General features: G+C 46.3%; 1 protein-coding gene across 11 annotated transcripts in view; it reads left to right on the forward strand.

The window, feature by feature from the left end:
• GIT1 (GIT ArfGAP 1) overlaps positions 1 to 27,315 on the forward strand; it is a 583,248-nt gene that overhangs the window by 203,148 nt on the left and 352,785 nt on the right. For all 11 annotated transcript variants that reach the window (XM_069615265.1, XM_069615266.1, XM_069615270.1 and 8 more), the window contains exon 6: positions 22,377 to 22,507. In XM_069615265.1, coding sequence (XP_069471366.1) covers positions 22,377 to 22,507 — 131 coding nt within the window. The remainder of the gene's footprint in view (positions 1 to 22,376; positions 22,508 to 27,315) is intronic.

The following is a 27,315-nucleotide window of genomic DNA, read 5'->3' on the forward strand; positions in this document are numbered from 1 at the left end:
ATAAAAAAGATAGGGGGTTCCAGCAGGAGATGTGGCGTGAACTCCTTAGCAAGATTGCCATTGATGTAATAGTTGAACAATGTATTCTTTCTCGGACAATGCGTATATCCGCTCATGCGGAATCCTAGCATTAGGTAGGAGTTCGATGTGGCAATCATACTCCCGATGCGACGGCAGCTTGCCTGCTTCCTTAACATCGAAAACATCATTGAATTACAGCTATTCCTTTGGTATCTGATATCAAATAATAATGGCCTGTTGGGGTGAATGGGACACTCTGGCAGGATTACTGAGAGGTAGAAGTACTATTTCCTTGGGAACCCTGACACATGAGTTCCAATCTATGGAGGGGTTGTGAAACTTAAGCCAAGGGGTGCCCAAATTCGTTGAAAATGAGGGGCAGCAATGGCATCACATTCTAGAGTTTCTTTATGGGAATGAGCGCATATCATTGTCAGTTCTTTGGTATGTAACGAGATGGGTCCAGAAATAAGAGAACCATCTACCGACAGAATAGGTTCAGAGGTGCCTTTTGGTAGTGACACGGATTCCATGTTTATGTGCGAAGGCGATGAAGTTGCTGGTAGCTCCACAATCTATAATAGCCAATATTCCTTCCCCCTTATTGGAATCAAGATAGAGATCCACTAAAATTAATAAATTAGTGGATTGACTGGGCATGGTAGGACTTAATTCATGAGGGGAGACTGATACCACAAGGCTTGAGCGGGGACTCCCTATTGAGCATAAGCTTTGGCGTTTCCCTGACTGCAAAGGTTTCTTCTAGGGAACTCTTTAACAGTGTGGGTAGAATCAACACAATAGAAACATAGTTCAAGATGTGTCCGTCTTTGCCGCTCTTCGGTGGAAACTAGTCCACGAGTGCTCCATAATTGAATGGGTTCTGCTTCTTGTGTGGGAGTATCTTTTTCCCATCTAGGAGACGGGTTCTACAATCCCTAGCCGTTCCCATTCCCCCTTTCTCTGTGGCTCTCTGATCTGTCCTTATTACTAAGGAAAGGTATGCCTGAACGGTGTTTGGGGGTTGGGGGTTTTTCCACCTGACGAAGGGAGTCTCAGCTATTTCTTTAATCCTTTGCAGAAGATGGTGATATGGGTGATTAACCACTTGAAATGGGATATATATGCAAGAAGGTCTTATTACGCACATCTTGGCCTGTATACTGCCTATCGGACATGAGTTGAACAGCTTCTAAGAATCGATGATAGTTAGGACTATTTACCTCAACCTACGGAGTAGCCAGGGCTAATACCGTCTTTTCCAGATTAAGTAACAGGAACAAGACCTTAGCTTGGTCTAAAGCGTACAACTGTGGACGGTTCAAATAATGTATCCGACATAATGTCAAAAGGGACTTAAATTCTTTAGGATCGCCTCCATACTTGGGAGGCCTGGGACTGCACCCCTCGCCCCCCCCTCCCCCTCCGGCGCCGGTAAAGTGGTAGACTATCTGAACTGGTCAAGGTCCCAGAGCCAGTCCCCCAGAGTGAATCCCAGGAGGTGGACTTTTGTGCCAAATGGTCTACCATGTTTTGTAATGTAGTCATTGACTGGAAGAGGACTGTGTTCCCCTGGTGGGAAGTAGTTACTTCGACCTGTAGTTTTTGCACAGTGGCAGTGAGGTCTTTTAATGCAGCGTCCATGACTCGGGAGAGAGGTTTAAAAGGGTCCCGCAATCTGTCGGGTTGTTCTGGCGAAGACCGTAGCTCTCAGAAGTCTTGGGACAGTGTGCTCCCCCTCCCTGATAGACCAAGCCCAACAACCTAATCAAACAGGCTGTGTGACTAGGGGCCACAGGCAGGAGTACTACTGGACACACTACCCTGGAACTGGTTATGGAAAAGAGGAGCTAAAGAAATGACAAAGGGACAGTATAAGCAGGGCAGCCTAAAGATGCAAGAAAGATGTAACCAAAACACAGGCATCAGCGGTTTACCCTTTATCTTGCAGCTCCTGGCATTTATGGAACACCTGTGAATGACCCTGGTGTTTTCAGAAAGATTCCATTATATTCTATACCCAATTACCTATGACCATGGTTTACAAAGCATCAGAGTGCATAGGTCCATGGCAACATGAAATCAATACCGTTGTGACACTGTGTCCTGTACCCTAGAGATTATTTTTATAAGCCTGGAACCGCGTGAAGATGTAAGAGGAAAGGACCTCATGCCATGTGTCATTATGCATCATGTTCCGCTGTATTGAAGCTTGACCGTGGCGTCTGGGATCCCCATATGTGGAGTGCTGGGGAGATGCTGGGTATCCCATTTCTCATTCTTCTAAATGTAGTATTTATGTTACAAGGACAAACTTGCATTTAATGGCTGGTGACAGTGACCCTTTTTTTATTAATTTGGTGCACCTTTACTGTCGGCTGTTTCCACAGCCCCTGTAAAAGCATCCATGGTTGCTCATTTTAACAAAATGGCCCCTGTTGTCTTTTTTTCACCATTTCATTGTTACCTGTCCTTTCTTGTTCCTTCCCCTGACCTCTAGGGAGGGAAAATCCTTTGTGTCAATGTTGACTTCGTCAGGAATTCTATGGATTCCCTGTCCAGGCTACAGAGTGTCTATGAATGCAGGAAGCGAGGGAGGAGCGTTGAGTAAGAATTAGTGCAGTCAAACTGGTGTGGGACTACACAAGACTTCTCTCCTGCTATTATGTATCCCATCTTGTAATATAGGCCCATACGTCACAAGTTGGTAGTGTGACTGAGCAGCCAGGCTTATCAAAAGAGGGGTAATATGAGCTGTAGAGCTGTACAATGAAATAAGTAAACGCAAGTAGCCAATTAAACATGTACACACTTAACATTATATAATACATCATGTTCCTTTCTTGTCCTTGTTTTGGGTGCTCTGTAACTATTGCTGTAAATATTCCTTGTTAAGTTGTACATTTGGAAATGTAATTGAATTGTTTTAAATCTTTGAAAAAGTTGAGTTTTCTCAGCTAAATTCAATAAAAAAATACATTATTTAAAGCATTCTTTAAAAAGCAGTAATTGGCTGTAACATTCATCTCAAGTTATGATTCAATTCAAAAAGTGAATAATAAAGCAGAGGAGTAATTCATTAATATGTAACACATGTTCCAGCACACAGAGGTGATGTCATTTGAGGTCACTATAGCATTTATATAGTATCACCTTTGCCGTATTGAGTTACTTAAGGAAGGAAAGGTTAGGGTTAGATCAGAACAGACTAATAAGTTATAACAAGTAGACAGCCTGCATCCCTTTGAGAAAATCTGTTATCCATGCATTAAAGTGTTCAACATTTAAAACCTGTAAGGGAACATGCACTGCCAAAGCTAATAGGTTCAGAAGGCAGCCTTTAGGGAGCCAGGACAGCCAAAGGCGATGAGCAAAGTCAAAGTTCTGATACTCCTCTTAGAAATATGTTCTTAAATAGTCACTGTTCAAAAAGAGAAATCGCAGCAACTCAAGAGGAGTCACCTTTGGAAAACACAAACTGTAAGGCCAATGCAGGTAAATTGACGTAAACTTAGTGTAGGGTTAAATCGTACTCCCAAAGATAGGAAGCACCCCATATGGAAAAAGGATAATATACCCCGAGTCCTACAGTATCTTTGAAATTAAGAAGTTGTTCCAGCTGGTTTCCTTCACGATGCAATGCAGTAGACCCTTTTTCCTTGTTTGTGGTGACGAAAGGGAGGACGTCTGGTGGGCTCCTGCGGCAGCACTCGAGAGGGAGGTACTCTGGAGCCATGGATTTACGCGATTCAGCAGCTCTTTGTGGTTTTGGTGCCTTGTTCTCAGTGCCAAAGAACAATAATGCTCTGGTTAGGATTTCCTTGATCCCTTGGTCCTGGACTCTGGTGAGGGGACTCTGGATGTGGATTTATTGCTTATGTAGGGTCTTCTGGATGCCTACGAAGATCTGGACCGATTTGGACTTCGGAAGACAATGCACTCACAGGTGGTTGAGGTACCCCGGGTATTGGGCTTTTGCAGCCTTGGAAAGATGCAGCAAGTCGGGGGTTGTGCCAAAATAGTTTGTCCTGAGGCTAGTTTGTCCCACCAGCCCAGAGGAGGAAGTCGTCCTTTACTAATTAAAAAACGGTGTCAGCACAGCTGCAGGGCCTCACCGGGCACGTTGCAGTGGAGGAGCGTGCTGCTGGCGTCTTCTCTCTTCTGCTTTGGATGTTGTCCTCCAGTGGTCGACTCTGCTCTTAGTCCCAAAAACCTCGCTTTTTATGCATGCAAATTCCCATTCATTCACAACCCTAGGCTGTCAATCGCACAGCAGGGTGGCTGTCCTCCAGGCCAGCCAGCCAGCCATTGGAACTGATTTCACTCAGGTACACCTAGAGACAAAGAACAGGGAATTTCGGGGACCCTCCCTCACTTCCTGCCTTTCCAGACACACTGGAGCCTGGGCGGGCTTCAGGGCTGGAGCCCACCATTGACAAAACACACAAAGGACTCAAACCTGATGCAAAAAGAGTAAAAGGCCAGAAAAAACTAACAAGAAATGGTGAAAAAAGACCAGTGCCATTTTGAGAAAATGATTACCCTTGGGTGCAGCACTGCGGCTGAGGTATCGGCCTGCCGATACATGTTACAAGGTAGTAAAAAAGAAACCACTGCCACATTCAAGTGAGTGTAACAAAATGTTACATGAGGAAACATCTTACTATTCTTGGGAACAGTAGTTCACCCAAGAAAACTTAGTCAAACATTAAGAGAAGTCCAAAGGGCTTCTCGGTGGCAATACACAAAAGGTGCTGTGTCGCAATGCAAAAGCAGATCCCTATGGAGTTTACCAGACTCCATAAAACAGCAAGAAACATAGAAAATCATAGTCAGAAAAAATATGAGCGAGTGAGAAAAATGTCCCACTAACTCAGGAGTAAAAATGTAAAAGCCCTGAGTCCAGCAAAAAAGCTTGGGGGTTTGGGGGGGGGGGGTTGTTAGGGGTGGCTCTACGGTTAAAGGAATTGGCACAGAAATGAAGTCTCCCTAACAAGGAGTCCAAAACTCTGCAGCCCTTTGTCTTCCTGCCTGACTGCAACAATCCAGTTCAAACTGGGAGGCTGTCTGTCCTGAAAGGACTGCCAACCCCCCAAGTTTGAATGCTGCAAGTCTGTTTGATTGGCTGGGTTCCTGCATAAAAGTCTGATCCTGGAAGCTGAAGAGGTAGTCGACCACTGAAACCAAATCCAAAGAGGAAGATACCGCAGCAGAGACGATTTCCAGCGACCAGAGAGCCTGCTGTAAACTTCGACCTGGGGATTCCGAAAACGACACTGACCCAGAGCCTGGTGAAACCCACTAGAATCAAGAAGACCTGCATTTTGAGCCATCCCATGTCATGCTGCAACCTTGTTGTATGCAATACCCCGATAACCTGGGACTTCGAGCCATTGTGCGATGCACAGTCTTCCCAATTCCGAATCTTGCTGAAACATTGTGGGCATCCTGCTGGACCTCCAGAGATGTGAATATAGTCCGAAAGGTCCCCGCATCAGAGTTCTGGACCTTGCCAACGACGAGAATCCGACTGGCGATATTAAGTGGTCTTCATGGCTCCTGAAAGGAAGCCAAAACCAAAGCCGCATCAAGCCATGATTAAACTCTTGCCTGGAGCCTTCTCCCATGATCTCTGCTGCAAAAGTCCTTCCAAAGTCCTGTCTTCTGTCTTCTTGACAAAGGAATCCATTGACCAGGTTTTTGGTTGCAGATCCTGAAGTCTTCCTGCTGCAACTCTTCTGTGCTGAGGTACTGTTTTGGCTGGGGTATTTTACCTAACTTAAGCCTTTGTGATTTCTGTATAGCTTTGAGGTATTTCCTGTGATTGGGAGGCCACTCATCCAGTTCACCCAGGCCCACTGCAGAATCCTCCTAGGGTGTCTTCTCTGAAGTCTCCGGACCCTCAACTAACTTTAAAGTGAAATACTACTTGTTTGAACAGTCTTCCTCTGGAACTCTGACTCAGCCTACAGTTGGCACCTAGACCACGAGGGTCCCTCTTGTGCCTCTGAGTGAACTGATGCTATAGAATAATGGAATGACTGTATAAGAAATGGGTCCTGCCTTGAAAAGAACACATGTTCAAAAGTTAGATACTTGTAAAAGAAGTAACTCTGAGAGTGAACAGTTTGTGAATTGGTTGTGCCTCTTCCCCAAAAAGTAATGCTGTTGGTGTCACTTTACTATTCTTGTAAGGATAACTGTATGAGTGCCCGCCAATTGCGTCTTACTTCCTTGGACTTGCTGTTAGCCTGTCCAGAATAAGTCTGCCTTAGGTTATACTTGCCTCTTCAGTTGCTGGTAGCTCCTTTAAAAAGTATATAGGTTTTACTTACCCTGTGTTAGCTATGTGCCATCCTAAAACAAGTTAGTTATTGCTTACCTCATATTCCTACGTCCTGTCCCCTTTCCTCCATACTTGTGGGACATTCTGTCCTTCGGATCGGGACCGGAGCACTTTGGTCAAAAATGTAAGTTTTGTCCTTTTATTTTTAGGGGGGCCACAGCAGGTGGCCGTATCCCCACCCTCCTGAGCTGCGCCCTGCGCATTGCCCTTCAGACCTTTTCTCTGCACAGTCGGGGCCAGACGCACTAGCATCTTCAGGAATGTTTCTTTGTATTCCCTTTGTCCTTCCTTCCTGCTACGACCGATTCCGCGGTCATCTTGTCCTCCGTCTATACTGGAGCGTCTGGGATTCGTGTCCTGTTCATCCTGTGAATGCCGTTTCACGAGGGCAGATCCCCACTCTTTGCCTGGAGTGTCTAGGCCTGGAACACCGTTGGGACTCATGCTTTTATTGCGACTCCCTTTCCGTCCGGGCACTCCAGTGTCGTCTTGTCTGGAGGGAAGAGGTGTTTCAATGCGTTCCTCCACCACATTTGCAGCTCTTCATCGATGAGAAAAAAACACCTGGTGAGTTCTTTACTTTTTAGGGTGCCCCGGCCAGGGGAATCCTGGACCGGGAGGGGCTCAAGTAGCTCTTCTACCAGGGGTATCCCTGAGGTGTCCCGCAAGGGGCCCAATAGGCGCACCAGAGCTTCCAGCAGTGGGCCTGCCAAAACCGGACATTCTTCCGAGGTTCCCCGTTTGGGGGCTAAAGTTTAGCCCAGTTCTTCTGTGGCTCTGGGTACCAGGATTCGCCCTGAGGTCTCTGCTTCTGGAGCTTTCCACACCAAGTCTCGGCTCAAGGCCCTTGTTGAGGGAGCTAAACATCCCGGGTTGCATCCCGAGGTTCACCTTCTTACGATGGATCCCGGTATGTTTCCTGACAGTCGGGTATATTCCTCAACCTTCCCACGCTCAAGGGTGTGGTGGTACCAGTTCTGTCGAGGGGGCAAAGAAGGGGGTCATGCACCATAGGCCCTAGAGTAACAGCTCGGCCGAGGTTCCCTAAGGGCGGCCAATTCTGAGGTAGTCCCTAAGGTGTCCTGTAAAGACCCTAGATCTGCCAGTACCAGCTCTGCTGAGGGTCCTTGTCTTAAGGCTAAGATTTCACATAAGGCACCTGACTCCCCTGAGGAGACCATTGCCTCACTTTCTTCTGTGACGCAGTTCACCTCAGGTGTCGACAAAATGGCGGCCCATCCTCCGGGGACTACCGGTTTTACACCAGCATTTGTTACGGCTGGTGCTGGGGAGACTTCTTTTGGGACAGAGCAGCCTTTTCCACACCATGTGGGTAACAACCCATTCCGCCCTCAATCGATGGGGGTGCTCGGGCTCCGCGGCCTCATGCAGTCTCGCTTCCTCCTGGTTCCGCTCCCCTGATCTATGTGGACCCAATTGGTGGAGGTCCTTCCTTGCAACCATCCTCATTGTATTTATGGGGGTATGCCCCTTCCGAGGGGCCTCTGCCCACTGCAGCGCGTAGACCTTTGTCTGAAGATGCGTTTTTTGGGAAATTTCAGATGCTCATTCATTCTGATCCCATGAAGGCGTACTTTAAGGATTGGTATAGGGAAATTTATCATAGACCTCCCGCACCACCTCCTGCTTCGGCAGATCCTACGCATCCCCGGTGATGCCGCCTCCTCCACCACTTCCTCCTCTGCCTCTGCTTTCCCTGATAGAAAAAACATTGTGTGCTCTGCCAGACCTCACTTTAGAACCCGAATGCCACCTGCAGCAAATCAGTCTTCTGCTCCTGCTTCACTGGATGAGGACCAGGCGGACCAGGACAGTAATGAGCCGCCCGCTTTATTAGAGCATTTCATGACCGGGTACTGGACATGATGGCCCTGCTTGACATTCCAGTCCCCTAGGCCCCTGCTCCGCAGGAGGGGGGGGTGCTTTCTGGAGCCTTTACTCTATTGCCTCAAGAGTGCACCGGCCTGTTCCTCCAGAAGGACGTCTTGGCTGAGGCCTGCAAGGTCTGGGGAAAAACCTCATTGAGGGCAGCATCTCAACAAGAGGATTGATGCTCGATACAAGTTTCATACCTTGGAGGACATATCTTTGTCGGCTTGTCTGCTCCCATTGTCAACAGGGGTGGTAGCAGCCACCCTCCCGTTCAAGCCAGCCTCTACATCCTCCACAGCAGCAGCCCAAATCCTCTCCAAGGAGGACAAGCTTCTTGACACCATTGGAAAGAAAGTCCTTTCCAATTCGGCGCTCCAACTTAGTCAGGCTAACACTGAGCTTATCTTGGTGGAGGCCAATGTCAAGCTGTGGAGGGAGCTAGACGATTTCCAGGAATGTATTCCTGCGGATAGGCACGAGGACTTCAAAGCCGTCTTGCTGGATGCCAGAGTGTTGGCACGGGATCTGTTGGAGGCTGCGGCACACCACGTAGATACCTCTGGTTGAGGCCTTATGGTTGGGGTTGACATCTCCTGCCAAGCATGGCTCCATGCTACGAAGTTCTCAAAGGAAGTGCAGGACAAGGTGCTGGATCTTCCTTTTGATGGAAGGAGTTGTTCCATTGCTCCACAGATGAGGAACTCGTGTAGACTAAGGTGAGCACGCAAACTGCCAAGTATTTATCGGTCCTGGCAAAAATTCCAGCTAAGCCTCCCTATACATAGAGGTCAGGGTCCCAAACTACTCGGTCCTTCTCTGGTTTCAGGGGTTTTCAGGATCGCTGTGCGTGCCGATCTGATGCTCTGGCTGGCGTGCCCCACCATAAGCAGCAGCGGCAAGGTGGCCGGTTTTTCTCTCGGCCATCAGCCTCCTCTCCAGGGACAGATAGTCTCCCTGCCGACAAATCATCCAAAGGATATTTTTTGTCGGTCGCACGAAACTCCGGTGGGAGGACTGGTTTTGTTTCATCTGGAGGCGTGACAGACCATCACTGAAAACCGATGGGTTTTGTCAGTCACTCGAGCGGGCTTCTGTTTGCCCCTACGCCTACCCCACCCTTTAACCCTCCCTTCCAGCAAACCTGGTCGCCGTCCCTCTGCCAGCTTCGAAAATATCTGTGGTTCTCCGTGGGAGTGCAACACTTCCAGTTTCGTGTACTCCCTGTTGGTCTCAGCTCGGGGTCGCAGGTCTTTACGAAGATGTCGGTCATGACAGTTTTCCTCAGACTGCAGGGGGTTTATGTATTCTGATACTTAGACGATTGGCTCATGCGCAGTCCTTGCCAACAGACGGCTTTGACCAATCTTCAGTCTCTCTCCTTGTCAATACAAATTTGGGGCTGGGCCATCTAGCACAAGGTCTGGCTCCAGGCTAAACACATCCCGGGTCACATCAATGTGACTGCAGACTCGCTCAATCGTCCGTCGTCAGTTACGAGTGGGAAATGAACAACGATGTCCTCCAACATTTCCATCAATGGGACACTCCAGAGGTGGACCGCTTTGCAACTTCTACAAACAGGAAACGTCCTCTTTATGCATCCAGGGACAGGTTCGGAGTGTCCTCCCTGGGAGACGCCCTTGAGATTCCGTGGGACAACATGAAGGCTTATGCTTTTGCAGTTCAATCTGTCCGGAGACAATATGCGCATTATCCAAGCGGCCAGGAAACCTTCTACAAGGGCCCAATATAGGAGCACATGGCTCCATTTTTGCCACTGGTGCTTAGCTAAACTGCTCGATCCCAGGCATGCTACGGTCGACTGTTCTATCCTTTGTGTGTCACCTGGCAGCTATTGGCATTCATGTTCTCTTGCAGGACCTATTTATCCGCCATTGCGGCCTACATGTCCATGGACAGCTGTTCTTTTTTTCATTGACTAATCCAGTCATCAAAACTCATTTTGCGTGACTTCATCTCTTCCCGCCGGCGCGCAGTGATAGAAGTGTACCAAAAATATAGTGGAACTGTGACTCCGGCAGGGGACAGAGTAGGAAGGAAGGGAGAAAAATGCTGAAAAAGGGTTGCAGCCCTGCTGGTTGAAAGCCAATTAAGTTATAACAGATTTCAGTTTAGCTGTAACTGATAGCTGGTGGTAAAGTAGAAAGGTGTGCTTTAACTTCATAAAGAACAGTTCCGGAATGGTGAAAATGGTTGCAAAAAGTAGTGGCCCTGTTATCAGTAAAAAATAAAAGTAGTGGAGCGCTGCTCCTATCTGTTCCTACTCACTTCGACCACTGCTGGTGCGCACTCCTCATCCCAACTGGGATTTAAATGTGGTCCTCACCGCTGTATACCATAAGCCGTTTGGCCCATGGCCACTACTCATCTAAAGTACCTTTCTTGAAAGGTTGCTTTTCTGATTGCAATAACATCCGCAAGTCGAGTAAGCAAACTCCAAGCACTTTTGGTGGAACATCCTTTCCTCACTTTCCATAAGGATAAAGTTGTGCTTCGCACTCATCCTTAATTCCTTCCTAAGGTGGTTACTGACTTTCATTTGAACCAATCTATCTCCTTACCAGTCTTCTTCCCGAACCCGGCATCTGATGTCAAGAGCGTTTTACACAATTTGGACGTTGGGCGAGCCATGAAGTTTTACCTCGATAGAACTACACCAAGACTTTCTGACACTAGACAGTGCCACCTCCTTCCTGAGCGCCACACACCAAAAAGCATCACTAGCCTGCTAAAGCTGCAGCTTTCCTGGGCAAGTGCATGACTTAAATGGGATTTCATGACCTTGCAAGGCAGGAAGAAGGCCAAACAACAATATGACCAAAGAACAAGCGATAATCTTGTGCTCTGGCCATTTTAGGGCACTAGCCACATTTAGTAGCCATTCTTCTAGTAAACACCAATTTTTGTCACATCACTCGGAATTTTCTTTGAAATCCATCTCACTGATTGACATGGAAAAGGTTTTGTGTGAAATGCTACCTACCTGTCACAAAGATTTTATCCCCCTCAAAAATAATCTTAGAGAACACAAGATTGTCCTCACCGTTTTTAGTGTGAATTGTGAATAAATCTTCGAATGGATTGTGTCCTCCCATGTATTCCTCATCTTAGATCCTTACCTTCAGCTTTGCTGCTTCGGAAAAAATGTTCTCTCTCTCTCCACCAGAGGATGCTCCCCTCGATGGCTGCAGCGTCGATTTCCCTCGGCGGCATCAGTCTAGCGTCAACGTCAACCACTGTATAAGTGCCTCGAGCGCGCCCATTGGCCTCAGTTCCGTTTTTCCATTAGCTTCGCTTCGGATCTAGTAACGGTGCTTCAGTTTGTAGAAATGTTGTCTTCATCTAATCCTTCCACGCTGAATACTGGATTAAAAAAAAATCCAGAAATGTGGGAGAAAGATGTTGCTGACAGATCCCCCATCAGAATTGCTTCTGGTCCCTCGGTTCCGACCACCGTATAGACTAGTGCGGTTCCTGTCAGTCGATGACCCATAAGGCCTTAAAGGAACAGAGAGCTAAACTGGTGGTGGTGGAGGAATCCTCAGTTTTCTTCGATAGGGAGAAAAGACTCGGCAGAGTCTTCATCGAAACGTCGCAAAAAATGTAGGTCGAGGAGTAGATCCATGAAGTCCTCTTCTTCTTCCTCAAAAAAAGGCAAAGATCAGATCAACGTCGTCTGAGGAAATCATTACATGTCGGTCAAAACATGATTCCCCAAAAAAGTGGGAAGTGTTCAGATCATCTATGCTAAAGAGTTTTGAGAATGCGGTCCAGACCCCCTCATAAAAGTCTAGCGAAGGCCATGCCCCTGCTCATACAAAGTGACAGGGGAAGATCTAAGACGAGAAAATCTGACAAAATTGTTGAGGGTGTCGTCCAGGGAATCTTCTCCGACGCCTCCATAAACGCCTACCGGTGCAAAAATCGGAGGTAGAACTCAAACGAATGGCATCAGACACTCATACGCCATTAAAATACTCGTCTAAAGTGTCCTTGAAGCCTCTATTGAAGGCGGTCGAGCATTAAGGTGTCGACAATCCATTCCAAAAAGGTTACGTCGATTGCACAGTCCAGTGTCGAAGGCTCCTTCGACAGGGTCGACAATTCCTTTAAAGGTGTTGATTACCTCGATGATATCTAAGGTGATGACTACAACTTTGACGCCATCAACGCTTTAGTCGACGTCTTTGTTTATTCCAATTACAAAATTGCCGCCTGTGTCGAAGTCTATGCCATCTGAGAAGGTATTTCATCCAGAAAATAGACATGATTTCTTTAGAACCATGTCCTCCATTTTATGAGGGAGATTCATCAGCAGAAGATGTTTCACCTGCTGGTGTGAAATTTGGTACAAAAGAAGTCCTTGAGCAGTTGATTGACCCTCAATCTAAGATTGCAGACTTATGATTGCTTGCAGTCAGCAAGTGGTCTGGATACATCTCCAGAATATGAATTTGAAAAGCCTTCAATCCGGTTTGGACACGGCTGACATGATCAGTAGGTCCATGGTGTCTAGTGCGGTGCTGCGCAGATTTGCTTGGCTGAGGAAGTCTGGTTTTGTACTGGATGTGCAATCAAGGCTTCTCAATATGCCATTTGACGGCCCAAGGTTGTTTGGCAGCAAGGCGGATGAAAGTTTGGAGAAGCTGCAGCAAAATCACTCAGTGCTGCTATACGATAAACTCAAGAACACCCCTACACAGGCTAATCTTCCTGGCGGGGTCGTCCCTTTTGATTTTATTCCTCATTTGTAATGGTAAGGGAACAGGCCAGTCAAAGAAGACAAACACAATTTCTTTGGGGCGAGGATAGGGTACTAGATCTACCCCAGCAAAGGCAACTGTCCCTTCAGCAGCTGCCGCAAAACCACTCAGAGGTTTTGACCCACACGGCCCCGGTGAGAGGCAGGATCTCGCAGCATCTGGAAGTATGGCTGAGCATTACTTCAGATGCTTGGGCACTGGAAACAGTTTCCCAAGGTTACTGCCTTTCTTTTCAAAAGAAACCTCAGAATCACCCGCCTGGATACAACTCTGGCAAACATTCAGACAAGCTCCTGTTGCAGAAAGTCTTAACCCTGCTACAGAACTGTAGCAGAGAGGAACAAGGGTTGGTATTCCTCATACCAAAGGATGCAAGATTGAGACCCATCTTGGCCTTGAGAAGCTTGAACAAGGTCCTCAGGAAGGAGAAGTTCAAGATGGTCACGCTTTCTCAGTTCCTTCACTCTCCAACTCCAAGACTGGTTGGTATCATTGGACCTTCATGATGCTTACTTTCATGTGCCAATACATCTCAAACACAGGAAGTAACTGAGGTTCGTGATTGGCAATTCTCACTATCAGTTTCGAGTTCTGCCATTCGGGTTGACCTCCGCCCCGAGAGTTTTCACCAAGTTGAAGGTGGTGGTGGCAGCGAGTCTCAGAGGAGGGATTCATGTCTACCCCTACCTGAAAGATTGGATGATCAGGGCACATTCTCCAGAGCAAGCCCAGGAACATCTGTCCAAGACCTGCCACTTTTCACAAACTAAGTTTTTCTTAAAGTCAAATATGATACTATCAGAGAAACTCCAGTTTATCGGTGCATTCCTGGATACTTGCTCGGGCAAAACCTCGCCTCACGAAGAGAGAGCTCACCACATTCTGCAGATGGTAACACAATTCCAGAATGCCCAGTATCTACCGGCCTTCGATTTTCTCAGGGAAATGTCAGATCTTTTGCAAGTTCTAACCAGAGTAGCACAGGATCTTCAATGGTGGGTTTGCAGGGAACATATCAGGGGAGAATCTTTTTGGCAACCATGGCCGGAGAGAACGGGAGTGACGGACGCCTCGCTCACAGGGTGGGGAGCTCACACCAACGAGTTGACAATCGGCGGTCGTTGGTCTCCATCAGAGTGCAAACTACACATCAACCTATTGGAGCTGAGGGCAATCGGACTAGCGCTGAAGCCCTTCCTGCCCTCTGTATAGGGAAAGAATGTCCTGATAATGATGAACATGGCGGCCATGTAGTACCTCAACAAGAGAGGAGTAGGGTCACTACCACTGTGCAGATAGGCAATGCAGCTCTGGTTCTGGGCAATACAAGAAGGGATCTCTCTGTTGGCAGTTCATGTAGCCGGAGAGCAAAACACAGCGGTGGACGCTCTGAGCAGGCAGAGCAGTCTCCCACGAGTGGTAACTAGCTCAGGAAGTCCTTCAAGAAATCTTCGCCCTTTGGGGAACCCCGCAAGTGGATCTGTTGGCGACCAGTGTCAACAGGAAGTGCGAACTGTACTGCTCAAGGGAATTTCCTCCAAGAGGAGCTCTAGGGGACACGTTTGTAGTGGACTTCGAATTTCCACTCCTGAATGCGTTTCCTCCAGTCCCTGTGATCCCTCAAGTTATCAGGGGGTTGAGAAAGTTCAGGAAAACCATGATCCTAATTGCCCTGAATTGGGCCTGGAGAACGTGGTACCTGGACCTTCTGGACATGTCTATCTGCCCTCCAACATGTCTTCCAAAAAGAGAGGATCTTCTCTCACAAGAGGAAGGTGTCATGATGCCTACCCCCAGGCATCCGGACCAAGCCCATCAGCCCCGGGAGCAGGCATCTAGATGTTTACTAAAACCTCAGCAGCCCCGGCTAGGGGCTATCTGGGTTCAGTCCTGGCGCCTTAGGCGCCGGGCTCATAGTCATTACTTACCTCAGGCAGACCATGCTGCTAATGACTGTAATCCAACATGAAGCCTGAAAGGGACTATTTTTCTACAGGGACTATTTTTTTACTTGGGTGTGGTTCTAGGGACTTCTTACCTGGGACTACTTTTGAGGCTATTTAAACCACGCCGGACCAGCAACACACGACTTTGCGTTATTCTGCATCCAGCAGCGTAACGCTCACCGTGCCTGCAGCAAGTCTTCTGCCACGCCCGCCTTGAATCCGGAGCTCCTAAAACAGAGGAAAGAAAGGGACAAGGTTAGAAAACCTATTTCTATTCCACACCTGATTCTGGATCCATCTCGTCTCCGGACCTGTAAAGAACATCATTTCTGCACGCGCCGCACCTCCAGCTGCAGCGCCGTGCCATACTCACCAGTCTTCACAGCATCCTTCAGGTCGGCGCTGCCTCCATTTCTTCGGCACCTAGGAGACAAAAGAAAACAAGGTGAGCCGAGGGAACCAACAAATATAATTCTTAACACCATAGACTTACCTGATTTACCACCGGAGGCATCCTTTTGTGACTCTCCATATTTTCACGTGCCGCATCTGTAAAGAGAGACAAAACACGTTTTCCACGTGCAACATTTACCGGACAGCGCCGGGTAATACAGACTCTTACCTGAGCACCACCAGCTGCCACAAGAGCATCTTTTCACGAGCCAGCTGCAAGACAAGAAAGGAAGGGGGAAACAAGAGTGAACATTAGACATATTGAACTCTATGAACTTAATACTTACTGGTCCTCACCAGGAACCTCAGAGTCAATACTCTCCAACTCTCCCAAGCCTTCAAACCAGTGAAGTAATTGGAATCGACGCGCCCCTGCAAATCCACGCAGGATGGAGAGCTCATCTTTCAAGAATATAAGGTGAGATTGCTGTGAGGGCATTTCGGAGGTCATTAGTTGGGGAGGACTGTGGGGGTGCCATCACTTGAATCCACAAGTGGCCAAATCCATCTCTCCACTTACAGGAGAATATTTCTACGGGTTAAGCAGACAAGATTAGGAGAGCAGATCCAGTCAGTCATCGCTGCACTACGTATCACTTGGGTGGAGACCGCAGCTGTGCGGGTCTGACCGACGCCCCTGTGGGAGCCAGGTGAGCGTAACAGAAGGTCACGTTCTCCATCCAGAGGTCAAGACACTCAACCTTCACGCATGGCTTCTGAGAGGCCGAGATACAAGAATTGGGACCTTCCGGATGACGTCATGGAGATCTTGCTTTCGGCCAGAAGGTCAGCAACTAAATCTCCCAACCGGTGTCGTTGGAACAAGTTCAGTAACTGGTGCATAGATGGGAATGTGCACAATAAAGGGTTATTTAGCAGCACTAACTATTTTTAAATGCTCCTCAGAGGAAGAATCTTACTTCAAGATACCTTTTTGATAACACAATTCTTAAAAGGTCTTAATGTGTTTCCTCCAATACTTTTTCAAGTACCTGTGTAGGACTAAACTTAGTACTGAAGTTCCTCACATGCATCCCATTTGAGCCTTTACATTAATGTCCGTTAAGGCTCCTTTTAAAAACAATACTTCTTGTGGCAATTATATCAGCCCGCAGGGTAAGTGAGTTGCAGGCACTTTCTAGCGGGCCTCCTCACACCATCTTTTTATAAAGATAAGGTTGTCCTTGGGGTAAAACTCTTAATTTTTGGCAAAGAAAAGTCTCAGATTTTCACCTGTCACAAAAAATAACACTGATTGCTGTTTACCCTCCTCCTCACGCAAGTAACGAAGTGGAAAGGCTACATAGAAGGGCTCTTGGCTTCTATATTTCAAGATTGGCAAAATTACGCCAGTGTGACAAACTTTATGTGGGATACACTGGTCGTAAATTGGGACTGGCAGTGACTAAGCAAACATCTAGGTGGATAATTTTGGCAGTAACTGAATGTTATAGATTGGCTGGGAAAAAACCTCCAGATGGGCTGAGGGCTCATTCAACCAGGGGGCATGCTGACTTTAACAGCACTTCAAAGGGGTGTCCCAGTGCAAGATATTTACACAGCAACCACATGGTCATCCATGCACACATTTATAAAACACTATGCCCTAGATTAGACTTCTTCACAAGGAGGTCTTTTTGCTAAATCAGTACTTCATTCTGTACATGACTAATATTTTTGTACTGCCGCCTCCAATACAAAACTGCTTTGGGAGTCTATCTAAGATGAGAAATACGTGGGAGGACACAATCCATTCGAAGAACAAGTTACTTACCAACTGTAATGTTCTTTCGATTGGATGTTCCTCACGTATTCCTCATCGACCCTCCCAACCTACCCCACAGTACAGTTTACGTGATTTACACTCAAAATTCCTTTAAGGCTTGGGTCAAAAGAGGCATGCCATTAACTACAATCCATTGGCTACAATACGAAAAAAACAGAACTGAGACCAACGGGTGTGCTCGAGGCATTTATACAGTGGATGACGTCGGCGCTCGTTGGATGCCACCGAGGGATATCGACGCCGCAGCTTGGAGAAGAGCATCCTCTGGTGGAGAGAGAACATTTTCCAAAGCAGCAAAGCTGAAGGTAAGGATATATCCAAGATGAGGAATACGTGGGAGGAACATCCAATCGAAAGAACGTTACAGTTGGTAAGTAACTTGTTCTTCTCATAAGTGCGTCCCAGATGCTATAAAAAAGGGTTTGTCACTCCCCTAGTGAAAAAAGCACGACTTAATCCAAATGACACTAAGAACCTTAGGCCAGTTGCCAACACCTTCTTCCTATTGAAAATAATTGACAAAATGGCTACGGCCTAGCTTCAAGAACATCTAGACTCTGCCTCCAAGTTACACACTAGGCAATCTGGTTTTCGGCTGGGTCACAGTACTGAATGTCCTGCTATATCTCCAGTTGCAGATGTTCGACATCCTGGGTAAAGGTAAATCAGGGCTTTTGATGTTACTGGACTTATCAGCAGCTTTCAATCTCATGGATCACGAGCGGCTCTGGATCACCCTTGTATCTGTAGGTAATTGTTCACAGAACACTGTGCTGGATCCACTTGTTTTTAACTAATCGAAAGTCCTTGGTTCGATGGGGTGACTCATCCTCTGACTCTACACTTAAATCTTGCAGTGTACCTCAGGGTGCTTGCCTGTCGCCGACACTATGTAACACCTATATAAAGCCTTTGTGTGACCTCCTTATGGAGACTGTAGTGTATTTCACCAACTACACTGATGACACACAGCTGTTACTTGAGCTTGATGGGGATTACGCAAGTGATGCAGCCAATCTGGCTCGTATCTATAAAATTGTGAAAGCTTGGATGTCTACGCACTGGATGTACCCCGACAGCTCCAAAACAGAGCTCTTGATCTTTGGGTCTTCCCAAGCACAATTAGATTCTAGGTACGCTAGCTATACCATAGAGGGCTGCAAACTACAAACACTCACAAGTGAAAACTTTAGATGTCTACCTGGAATTTTCTCTTGGGGCAGAGGCACATACCAAGTTCCCAGTACCTCCTTGGGCTCCTTATGCACATCAAACCCTTTGTGTCTGAAAGCAACTGTATTGCATTAGCCCAAGCTAGTATCCTGCTGAGGGTCAATCATTGCAATGTGCTTTTGACTGGTGCAAGTAAAAACAGCATACACAGACTTCACGTCTTACAAAATGATGCCATTCGCATTACGAAGGATGTTTCCTATAGAGCTCACATCTCCAGTATTAGGAATGGCTTGCATTGGTTGCCAGTGGCTGCCCAAATACCTACTATCTTGTAACACTTATCTTTTGTGCTGTCCTAGCTTTAAATGGACTAAAGAAAAAGGTAGATCCTTTCCAATCCAGGCCTGCCTGGATTGGAAATGCCCTACCTCAGAAAAAAATGGCAGGAGAGCTTTCCTTCCTTCCGTTGTTTGCTGAAAACTGCATTGTTCAACTAAACTATGCTTTTCTTTGCTCCCAGAACCTTTATTTCTTCTGTCTCGGCTTTGATGTTTTTGTGTTTGTGTATCTGTGCGCCCTGATGCCTGCTGGCTTTAGGCGCGTTATAAATATAAAATAAATGCATATGCAGTAAACGTAAATGTGTACACTAGAAATAAAACAAAATGGTAAAAATATTTCTGATGCATCTGAATCTGCTTAGAATCACATGCTGTGCATGTAGTCCGACAACTAGTGGTAACTGTGGTATTGCATCTTTTTTTTAAAGATCGAAAAGGGACGTTGACGATGGGCGTGACTGTAACACTATCCCTAACATGACGTGTAGTGGACCCAAAATCCTTCTTGCATCGAAGTCCACCAGATATTTTTTTTTTCCACCAAACTAGTGAGTTGCACATAATGCAGGCTCGTAAGATTTTTATATTGCTGATTCCTGTTCTGCGGCGGTTCGCTTGCCTTTGACTACTCAACGGCTGTTTACCTGATCCTGTCCTTGACTGCTTGGCAACTGTTTTCCATGGCCTTGGCCCTCCCGCCCGGCCTTTACAGTGGGGACTGTGGCACCCTGTTCATACGACTTCTCTTGAGAATGCCTTTACTTTACCCCTTTCTGTCTGGCTGCCATTTCCCTCTGCTATGGAGAGGACTCCATTTTAAATTCTGCCCATCTTGCAATGGCAAATACCCTTGGGAAGACACCCATCGCCAATGCAATCCGTGTCTCCCTTGTGGTCACGACGAGCATCACTGTAAAGCCTGCAAACTCTTTAGGTCCAAGACCTTGAAAGACAGGCGTACAAAAGAGTGGTCAGCCTACACAATGCAGGCCGAGAATCACTCACGTGCTGGCGCTGTCGTCTCAGATGAGGAGTCTGTTGGCAGCCGAGGCTCCAATTCGGAGGCAGTTGGCTCTCGAGCGCCCCTGCGCCTGTCCCCAGCCCCTACAAGAATGCCCCTGGCAGTGCTATGGAGAGGTCACATCCTGGTGACAGGGACACACACGCAACACCTGCTTTAAAGCGCACACACACGTAAACTTCCCCTGGCGGATCCGTCAAGGAAAGTTGTCACGCCTGCAGGCCCGTCAATCCCCAGTGGGCCTTCCGAACCTCGCAGTTCGGTGCTCTCTGTGCACCCGCCCATGCAGCCTACGCATGGTGTTAAATCTTTAGCAGGCGCCCCCACTAAACTTACGTCCTCCTATGCGGTAGAGCCGAATGACCTGCTGCGATGGGTCCTCTCAACTAAATCACTCCTGAAGCTCTGGGAGATGTTTACTACAGCTAGTGCGGATGTTTCAGACCCCAAGATGGCCTCTAATTTGCCTGTGGACTATTCTTCGGCCTAGTCTCTCCAAGGCCCTGCATCAGGACCCAGCTCCATCTCCATGGCCTTTCCTCACCTTGATCCCTCAGGCTCCTCTGGATGGACCAGGGACAAGTTTGAAGCTTGTATGTACAAGATGGCCGAGTTCATTGATTTCTCAGGCAAGTGTGAGGACATTTTAAAAAGGCATAGGAGTGACAGAACAGGTATCAATATCCCTAAGTCGCAGAGGCTCCTCTCTCCTGGTGCTCGATTCTCATCCCTGGAGGATTCCCATCGGGACCCCAGGTAGATGTCTTTTTGGATGACCCTGACCAGGACTCAAGCCAGGGTGGCCAGGATCCTACCTATCGGGACACGGACTGGGACCCTGAGGATGACCAGGGCACCTGGCATACCACACCCCACCCCCCGACATGGCCCTGACTCTGGCCCCCTATCAACGACCAGATGCTGTTAAATTACCTTCTAAAGAAGGCTGCTGATCACCTGAAGATTACCACACAGGAAGCTGTTCCTGACTCGGACTTCTTGGAAGGTATCCTGAAGGAAAAGACCCCGATCAGCCATGCTGTCCCTTTGCTGAAATGCATAAAGTAGAGCCTTGCCCCCTCGCTGCTCACACTTCAGGTCAATCCCTGTTTAGAGAAAATGTTCCGCCCTGACCCTCTCTACATCAGGGGACATGCCATCCCAGGCTCTCTGGTCGGCACTACTACGTGGAAAAGGACAGGGGTACCACTCATCGGAATACCCTCCCGACAAGGACTGCAAGAAATGGTATGCCCTCGGCAAGCGTGTCACAACCTTTGCTGCCTTTTCCACTCGCATTGCTAACAATACCACACTCCTAGCTCACATTACCCCTCTTAAGATCAGCCTGGCTGCTCAGTCAAACTACCAACTTGTGTAGTACAGGGCTATATTAAAAGGTGGGTAACCTTATACCACGAGGTAAGTCTTGTGTAGTCCCACACCAGTCGGACTGCACTAGTTCTTACCTAACAATAACAACAACAACAACAACAATGTGTTTTTGTGGGCATTTGCTTAAAATAAACCTTATGAACTGAACCTTTAAAATAACTTGCCTTTTGCAAAGCCTTGCACAGCATGACTTTTGTGACTGCCTAAAACACCTTCATAGGTACGGTGGGGCCTGATCTCTTTAGAACATGAAGTTTATTTTCCTGATGAGGGAACTACTGTTTAAGTTTAGGTAACTGCCATATATGTATAAGGCAGGCTGTTTTATATATACAATTTGTTTCTCTTCCCACTAAACCAGTTTTACTTTTGCTTTGCTTTTGTATAACTGTTGGTGTACAGTGTTCTCTAACCCCACGTTGGGACTGCCTATTGTGTAAATATGTGAGATATCAATGTGTGCATGTGCTTTGGGCCTAACGGAGAATTTTATATACATCGGTTTGAACCTATTATTACTTGGATATCTCTAAGGGTTGCTAACTATACCTACATACAAACCCCCCTGATCTCCTGCGTCTGCCTTATTGCTCGGCCTATGCTACCCAGAGAGAGCGTGATGAGAGAAAGTGTGACAAGCCCTTGCTTATACACTAGTTTGCCTCTCAGAGCCCACCAAACTAGTGGTACCTATGGACATCCCTCATAGCTGCCCTGTTTGTGCTTGAACTGCAAAAAGAAAAAAGACCAACTGGAACAGCCCTATTCTAGTCTTTGCTAGGAAGTTGGTGTCTTAGTACTGTGAAGGCTGGGAGCAACTGATCATGCACCCTCAAAGTAACTGTGCCTTGAGCAGCTGCCAGCTTCATCTGGCCCAATTTCGACCCCTGCCTGTTTGGTTTTTACTCACATTCTGGGCCCCAGGTGGGGCTGTGTTGGCACTCTAAAAGGGTTAAAGCATGTATTGAAATATTACAAAATAGTCTTATGAATTTAACATGTCTAAAGTGTTAGACGAGTATAATTACCTTTTAAAGAACCCTCCACCTGTTAGATGTGTACAGATTCATTTTTTGATACCCTGCTAATTTGTTTGCAGTGTTACTGTTTCTTTGATTTCCATAATGTCTTAGATCACCTGTGAATGTTTGGTGACTTTTTCAGAAATAAATGTAACTGTTGTATTTACTGTTGCTTTTTTTAATCATCATCAGGAAAAGGGGACCACTCCACTGCATGTGGCTTCCAAAGCAGGACAGATCCTGCAGGCCGAGCTGCTGGTCGTGTACGGAGCAGACCCAGGGGCCCCAGATGTCAATGGCAGGACCCCCATAGACTATGCTCGGTAAGCATTGTAAACAAAGGATTCTGGGAAACTAAAATAATTGTTTGCAGCAACCACTGGGTTTAAATCCTGCAATGCAAAAGATAAGAGGTGTAGAATCTTAATCGGGAGTAAGAGTCAGTTTTCCGGATTGGTGGATTTCGAAGCACTTGGGGGATCACATGTCATCAAGGGTACTCCTTCCTGTGATATGAAATGTTTTGTGACAGCTTGTCTTTGCAAATGAACTGCTCCCATCATTAGACCCTTGCACAAAGTGATACTGTGGGACGTGGCAATAACAAGGTAAAGCCTTTAACATTTTATTGCATTTTTGCTTAATGGGACTTTGTATCTTGAATTCTCTTACATGCTTAGAAAATCAATTCCCAAAATTGTATATAATTTTGAGGTGTGTGCATATGCTTAAGATTCACATGCTTTGAATAGGCCTCCATCTAGTAGTTGGTGCAGAATAGTACATATTGTTTTCCTTTTCAAATTTAAAGGAGGCGTTGAAGGACGCTCTGGTCGCACTATCCGTATACAACATGTACAGAGTTCCATGACCCTTCGGCATCGCTGTCCTCCGATTAATATTTTTACCATCATTAGGTTGGACAAATACTTGCAGAGTTCTACTGTTAACGATCTGGTTTCTCATTGATGAAGTTCACAGATGAACAGAGTCCAAAGACAGTTAAGTTTCTTCGACATCGATACAAGCAGCGAGTCGAGAAAAGACTGTTAAGCTCCATGACACTGCACCGAAAGGCGCACAGTAGAGAGAGTGGCGGGTTCCACATTTTCATACATGTGGCCTATTTGTAGCATAAGTCTATACCTAGCTAATTTTCTAAATATTAGCTTGCTTGCACTCTCTGCTCCCACAGAGAATAACCCTTTTAATTTTTTTGTGGAGATAGTTCTAATTTGAATTCCCTTGGAAGAACTTGCACCACGTGTGCAATAGTTGGCTTCCAAAGGACCATAACACTGTTCGGCGTAGAGTGCGCTAGCTCTTCAAACCTAAAACCTTAAGAGTGCTGAACGAAGCTCTGGGCGGCATATGCCCGGCAAAACGACACATTTCAGGGCAAGGCTACTGCTACTGCAAGGCATCGAGCTTGAGAACTCTAGCTATTGGTTTCCAAAGTGATAGAGCGGAGCTTCACTTTGAAGAAACTAGTGTTTTCTCTCATCAGGTCATGCTGTGGAGACACCTGGCGTCCACAAGGCTACACAACTTAAATAAACACCAACACAAAATGTGATGAAGCCTGTCTGAAGTAGAGCACCGAACTCTTGGCTAAGGTGTACAAAAGCCACTACAAAATGAAAAGTGGAGCACCTAACACTCGACCTCCACACGCAAATCATTGGAGGGCAGCAGGCATAACATGTCAACCTTGAACAAGAATGAAGAGCAATAATCACACAAGTTTATTCATAAAAGGTAAAGCTATAGATAAGAGAGTACGCTTTAAAGTAGTTAAAAGTAGTTAAAGGTTCTGGGACGGAAAATGCGACTCTGGCACATGAGTTTCACTGAAACAATGAAAAGCTAAGTGTCCTAAGTAGAAGACCCTCCTATCTCCTGCACACTTTTTGAGGTTAACAGACCAATAACAGACCAATAACGTTTATTGGTATTTGCTGATATTGAAAGAGAATAGTCTTTTGAGTAAATACAAAAACATTTTGTAATCCAAACAGTTCACAATAAAATAATGAGCTCAACTCGTTTCAGACAATAAACCCTTCATCAGGAGCATATCCTTTAGGAATGTTCATGTATCTATAGATCAATCTACAGATACATAATTAAAGAAAATGTCAGTAAGATTTACAATGTGGTCAAAGCCCTATCCTGAAAAATATTCTTAGCTCTCAAATGTCAACCTCGACAGACAAAGGTAAACACAAAAACACACACTCAGACTCACACACTCGGATTCACTCGCATACTCAAACAGACACATAAGGAGATCCGACAACAAAATAGATGTTGACACTTTCCACTGACCTGTCTGAGGAGGAGGGCCCTTTCTCAACAATGCAGAAAAAATGATTCATAGATTTCAGAGTCAGAGGAATAGTTAGAAGAGGGGCAGCCACTCCTTGTAACTTCTTTGTCAATAGAACAGATTAATACTAGTATGGCAAAAATGATTTCGTCCATGAAATACTGTGAACAACCCATAAAGAAAAAGGTAACAAAACCGAAATTAGAACAATTGGTTCAGGAGGGTGAATATGTAGATCAGGATGAGACCTACACAGATGAAGAGATGTTATTGGGCAAGAGAGAGGACATTGAACCAGATGAATTTCCTTTACCTTTGCCAAGTGGCGGAGCCAACTAGAACTTCTTCACCTACTGAGGATCAGTGTCTGTACATTGACCTACTTAAAAGGGTGGAAGGCAGATTTGGGCTTGACACGCATGAATCGAATGAGGATACTGATTTTATTGAAAATCTGCTTCAAGAAGAGAAACCAGTCCCAGAGCCTCCTTAAATCTATTTAAGAGGGTGAGCTCATCCTTGGTCAATCCGAGGGTGGACCCCATCCTTTGTCAATCCAGTTCTTACCAAATCAGTAAATTCGTATATAGAGAGAATTTAAACCGGTGCCCAGCGACCCACCATACATTAGGGGGTTTGCCCCCAGATTCCCTAGTTGTAACTGCGGCTAGAAAAAGGAGTGGGGCACCATTGTCCAACAATGGGTAGCCACCAGAAAATAAAGCAAACACATATACACCATAGCCGCAGCATATGAAGTACGGATCTCCAGTGCTACAAAATGAATGGCAAGGCAGAACCGAGCACAGTGGGCTGGAATGGATGACCTCATTCAAGAGGTCCCCAAGACATGAACCAGGTAATTAATGAAGTGAAGCAATCTGTGAATGCCATAATTAAGAATGAGCAATATTTGGCAGCAACAGCTGAAAAACTAGTTGCCGGAGCCACAGTTATTAAAAGACTTGTATTGTGAAGTGACCAGACTCCAATGATGACTTCATGCACAAGAACTTAAGTTGGGAGATTTATTCAGGAGTAAAAGTCTGACTGTGGCTCTCCCTTCCAGGATCATTTTTAGCTCCCTGGAACTCATGGAAGCTTGAGCCACATTTCTATTTCACTGTCATGACATCATAGAACACAGTGATGTAACTATGTACACAAGCAGGGAATAACTATTTACAATGGGTTTAGGAACAAATGCAGAACTCCTAAACAGTGAGAATATAAACATAAGGATGAAATCATAGCATTAAAAAGTCCATCCTAACACCACCTCCCCTTAAAGATATCATAACACCTCCTCATCTTGAACATTTCTTAATCAACCTCAATATAAGGAAATGAGTCACCTCCATTATACCTGGCAACCCTCTCTTTGCTCCACACTTCTCCTCCAAACACCATCAGAGCATTACCATAATGTTCCTCCACCACCTTGGCGGCAGGGTACTTGGAATCGAACCGCTTCCCATTCCTTGCCCGCTTCCCATTCCTTGCCAATAATGTCACCTCTCACAAACTTGGTGAATTAGCAGTTTCTTTTTTGATCATACCTGCTTTTCGCTGTTTCACCACTCCTCAATATGCGATCTCTCACTGCACTGAAGTCATTGCTCACCAGTCTGGACCCCCCCAACCAACCTGGTGGGAGGGCTTCCTTCCCCTGAAGAGTTCAAAAGGTGACACCTGTAATGCCATCTGGTTTAATTCTATACTGGAACACTCTGCGTCACATCCTCTTTCCAGTTAATTCCATTGGCGACTGCCATCCTCACCCCACCCATTATTGTTCTATTGATGTGATATGATAGGCTATTTATAATGCGCTTAATACCCAGAGGTTTCAAAGCGCGGACCCGGGGTACGACCCAGTCTTGCTCCGTGTCGTCTTGCTCCCAAGGCAAGCACGTTGCCAATGAGCTATCCTCCCGAGACATACTAAATCTCTCATATTAAACCTCTCAACACATCTGTTACTTTGCGGGTGGTACAACAAAGTCAACTTATTAACAATCCGTAGCGACCTGAGCCATGACTTAAAACCTGAGGATGTGAATGGAGGGCCATTGTCCCCAAGTATCCTGGAAGGAAAACCTTCACGCAAAAAACACACCATCCAGAAACTTAATAACATTGACAGAGGTAACTTCCTTCGACACTGCCCCGCTGGGTACTTGGACATGAGATCAGTAGCTACAATGACATAACTGTCTTTGACACCCGGCACATTTAATGGTCCCAGCAAATCAACAGCCACTACCTCCCATAGAACTTTAGGAACATCAGGGAACACCATGGGTGCCATGTTAAACTTCAAAACCTTGTCACTCTCTTTACACACAGGACAACCCACAACAACCTGTTCAATATCCGAATCCATGCATGGCCACCAAAAATCAGCTCTGACCAGAGATTTGGTCCTTGAAATCCCCATGTGTGTTGCATGTCCCAAATGAATCGTGGTTTCTTTAATCTCCTTTGGAACACCCAGCCGCTCCCCGTTGTACATGAACTCCACTTGCACAATCAGTTCATCTTTAACCCTCCTGAAATCCCTCCTATCAAACCTGTTGCTCATAACCTCCAAATCCAAACAATGCTACTTATTACTGGTGAACTGCTTCACCAACGAATACAGTTCATCCTTGGCACAAGCTCCATTCTATTTACTCAGATCACCCTTCAACAGGAAAGACATCTTTGATGCCTCCCTCAAATTCCTCAACATCCACAGAATCTTCTTCCTCCTCCACCATCCCATTGTGGGACAACCCATCTGCCACTGCATTTCTCTTG

Source organism: Ambystoma mexicanum, chromosome 9 (assembly GCF_040938575.1).
Source record: "Ambystoma mexicanum isolate Mex_15411 chromosome 9, UKY_AmexF1_1, whole genome shotgun sequence".
NCBI lineage: Eukaryota > Metazoa > Chordata > Amphibia > Caudata > Ambystomatidae > Ambystoma > Ambystoma mexicanum.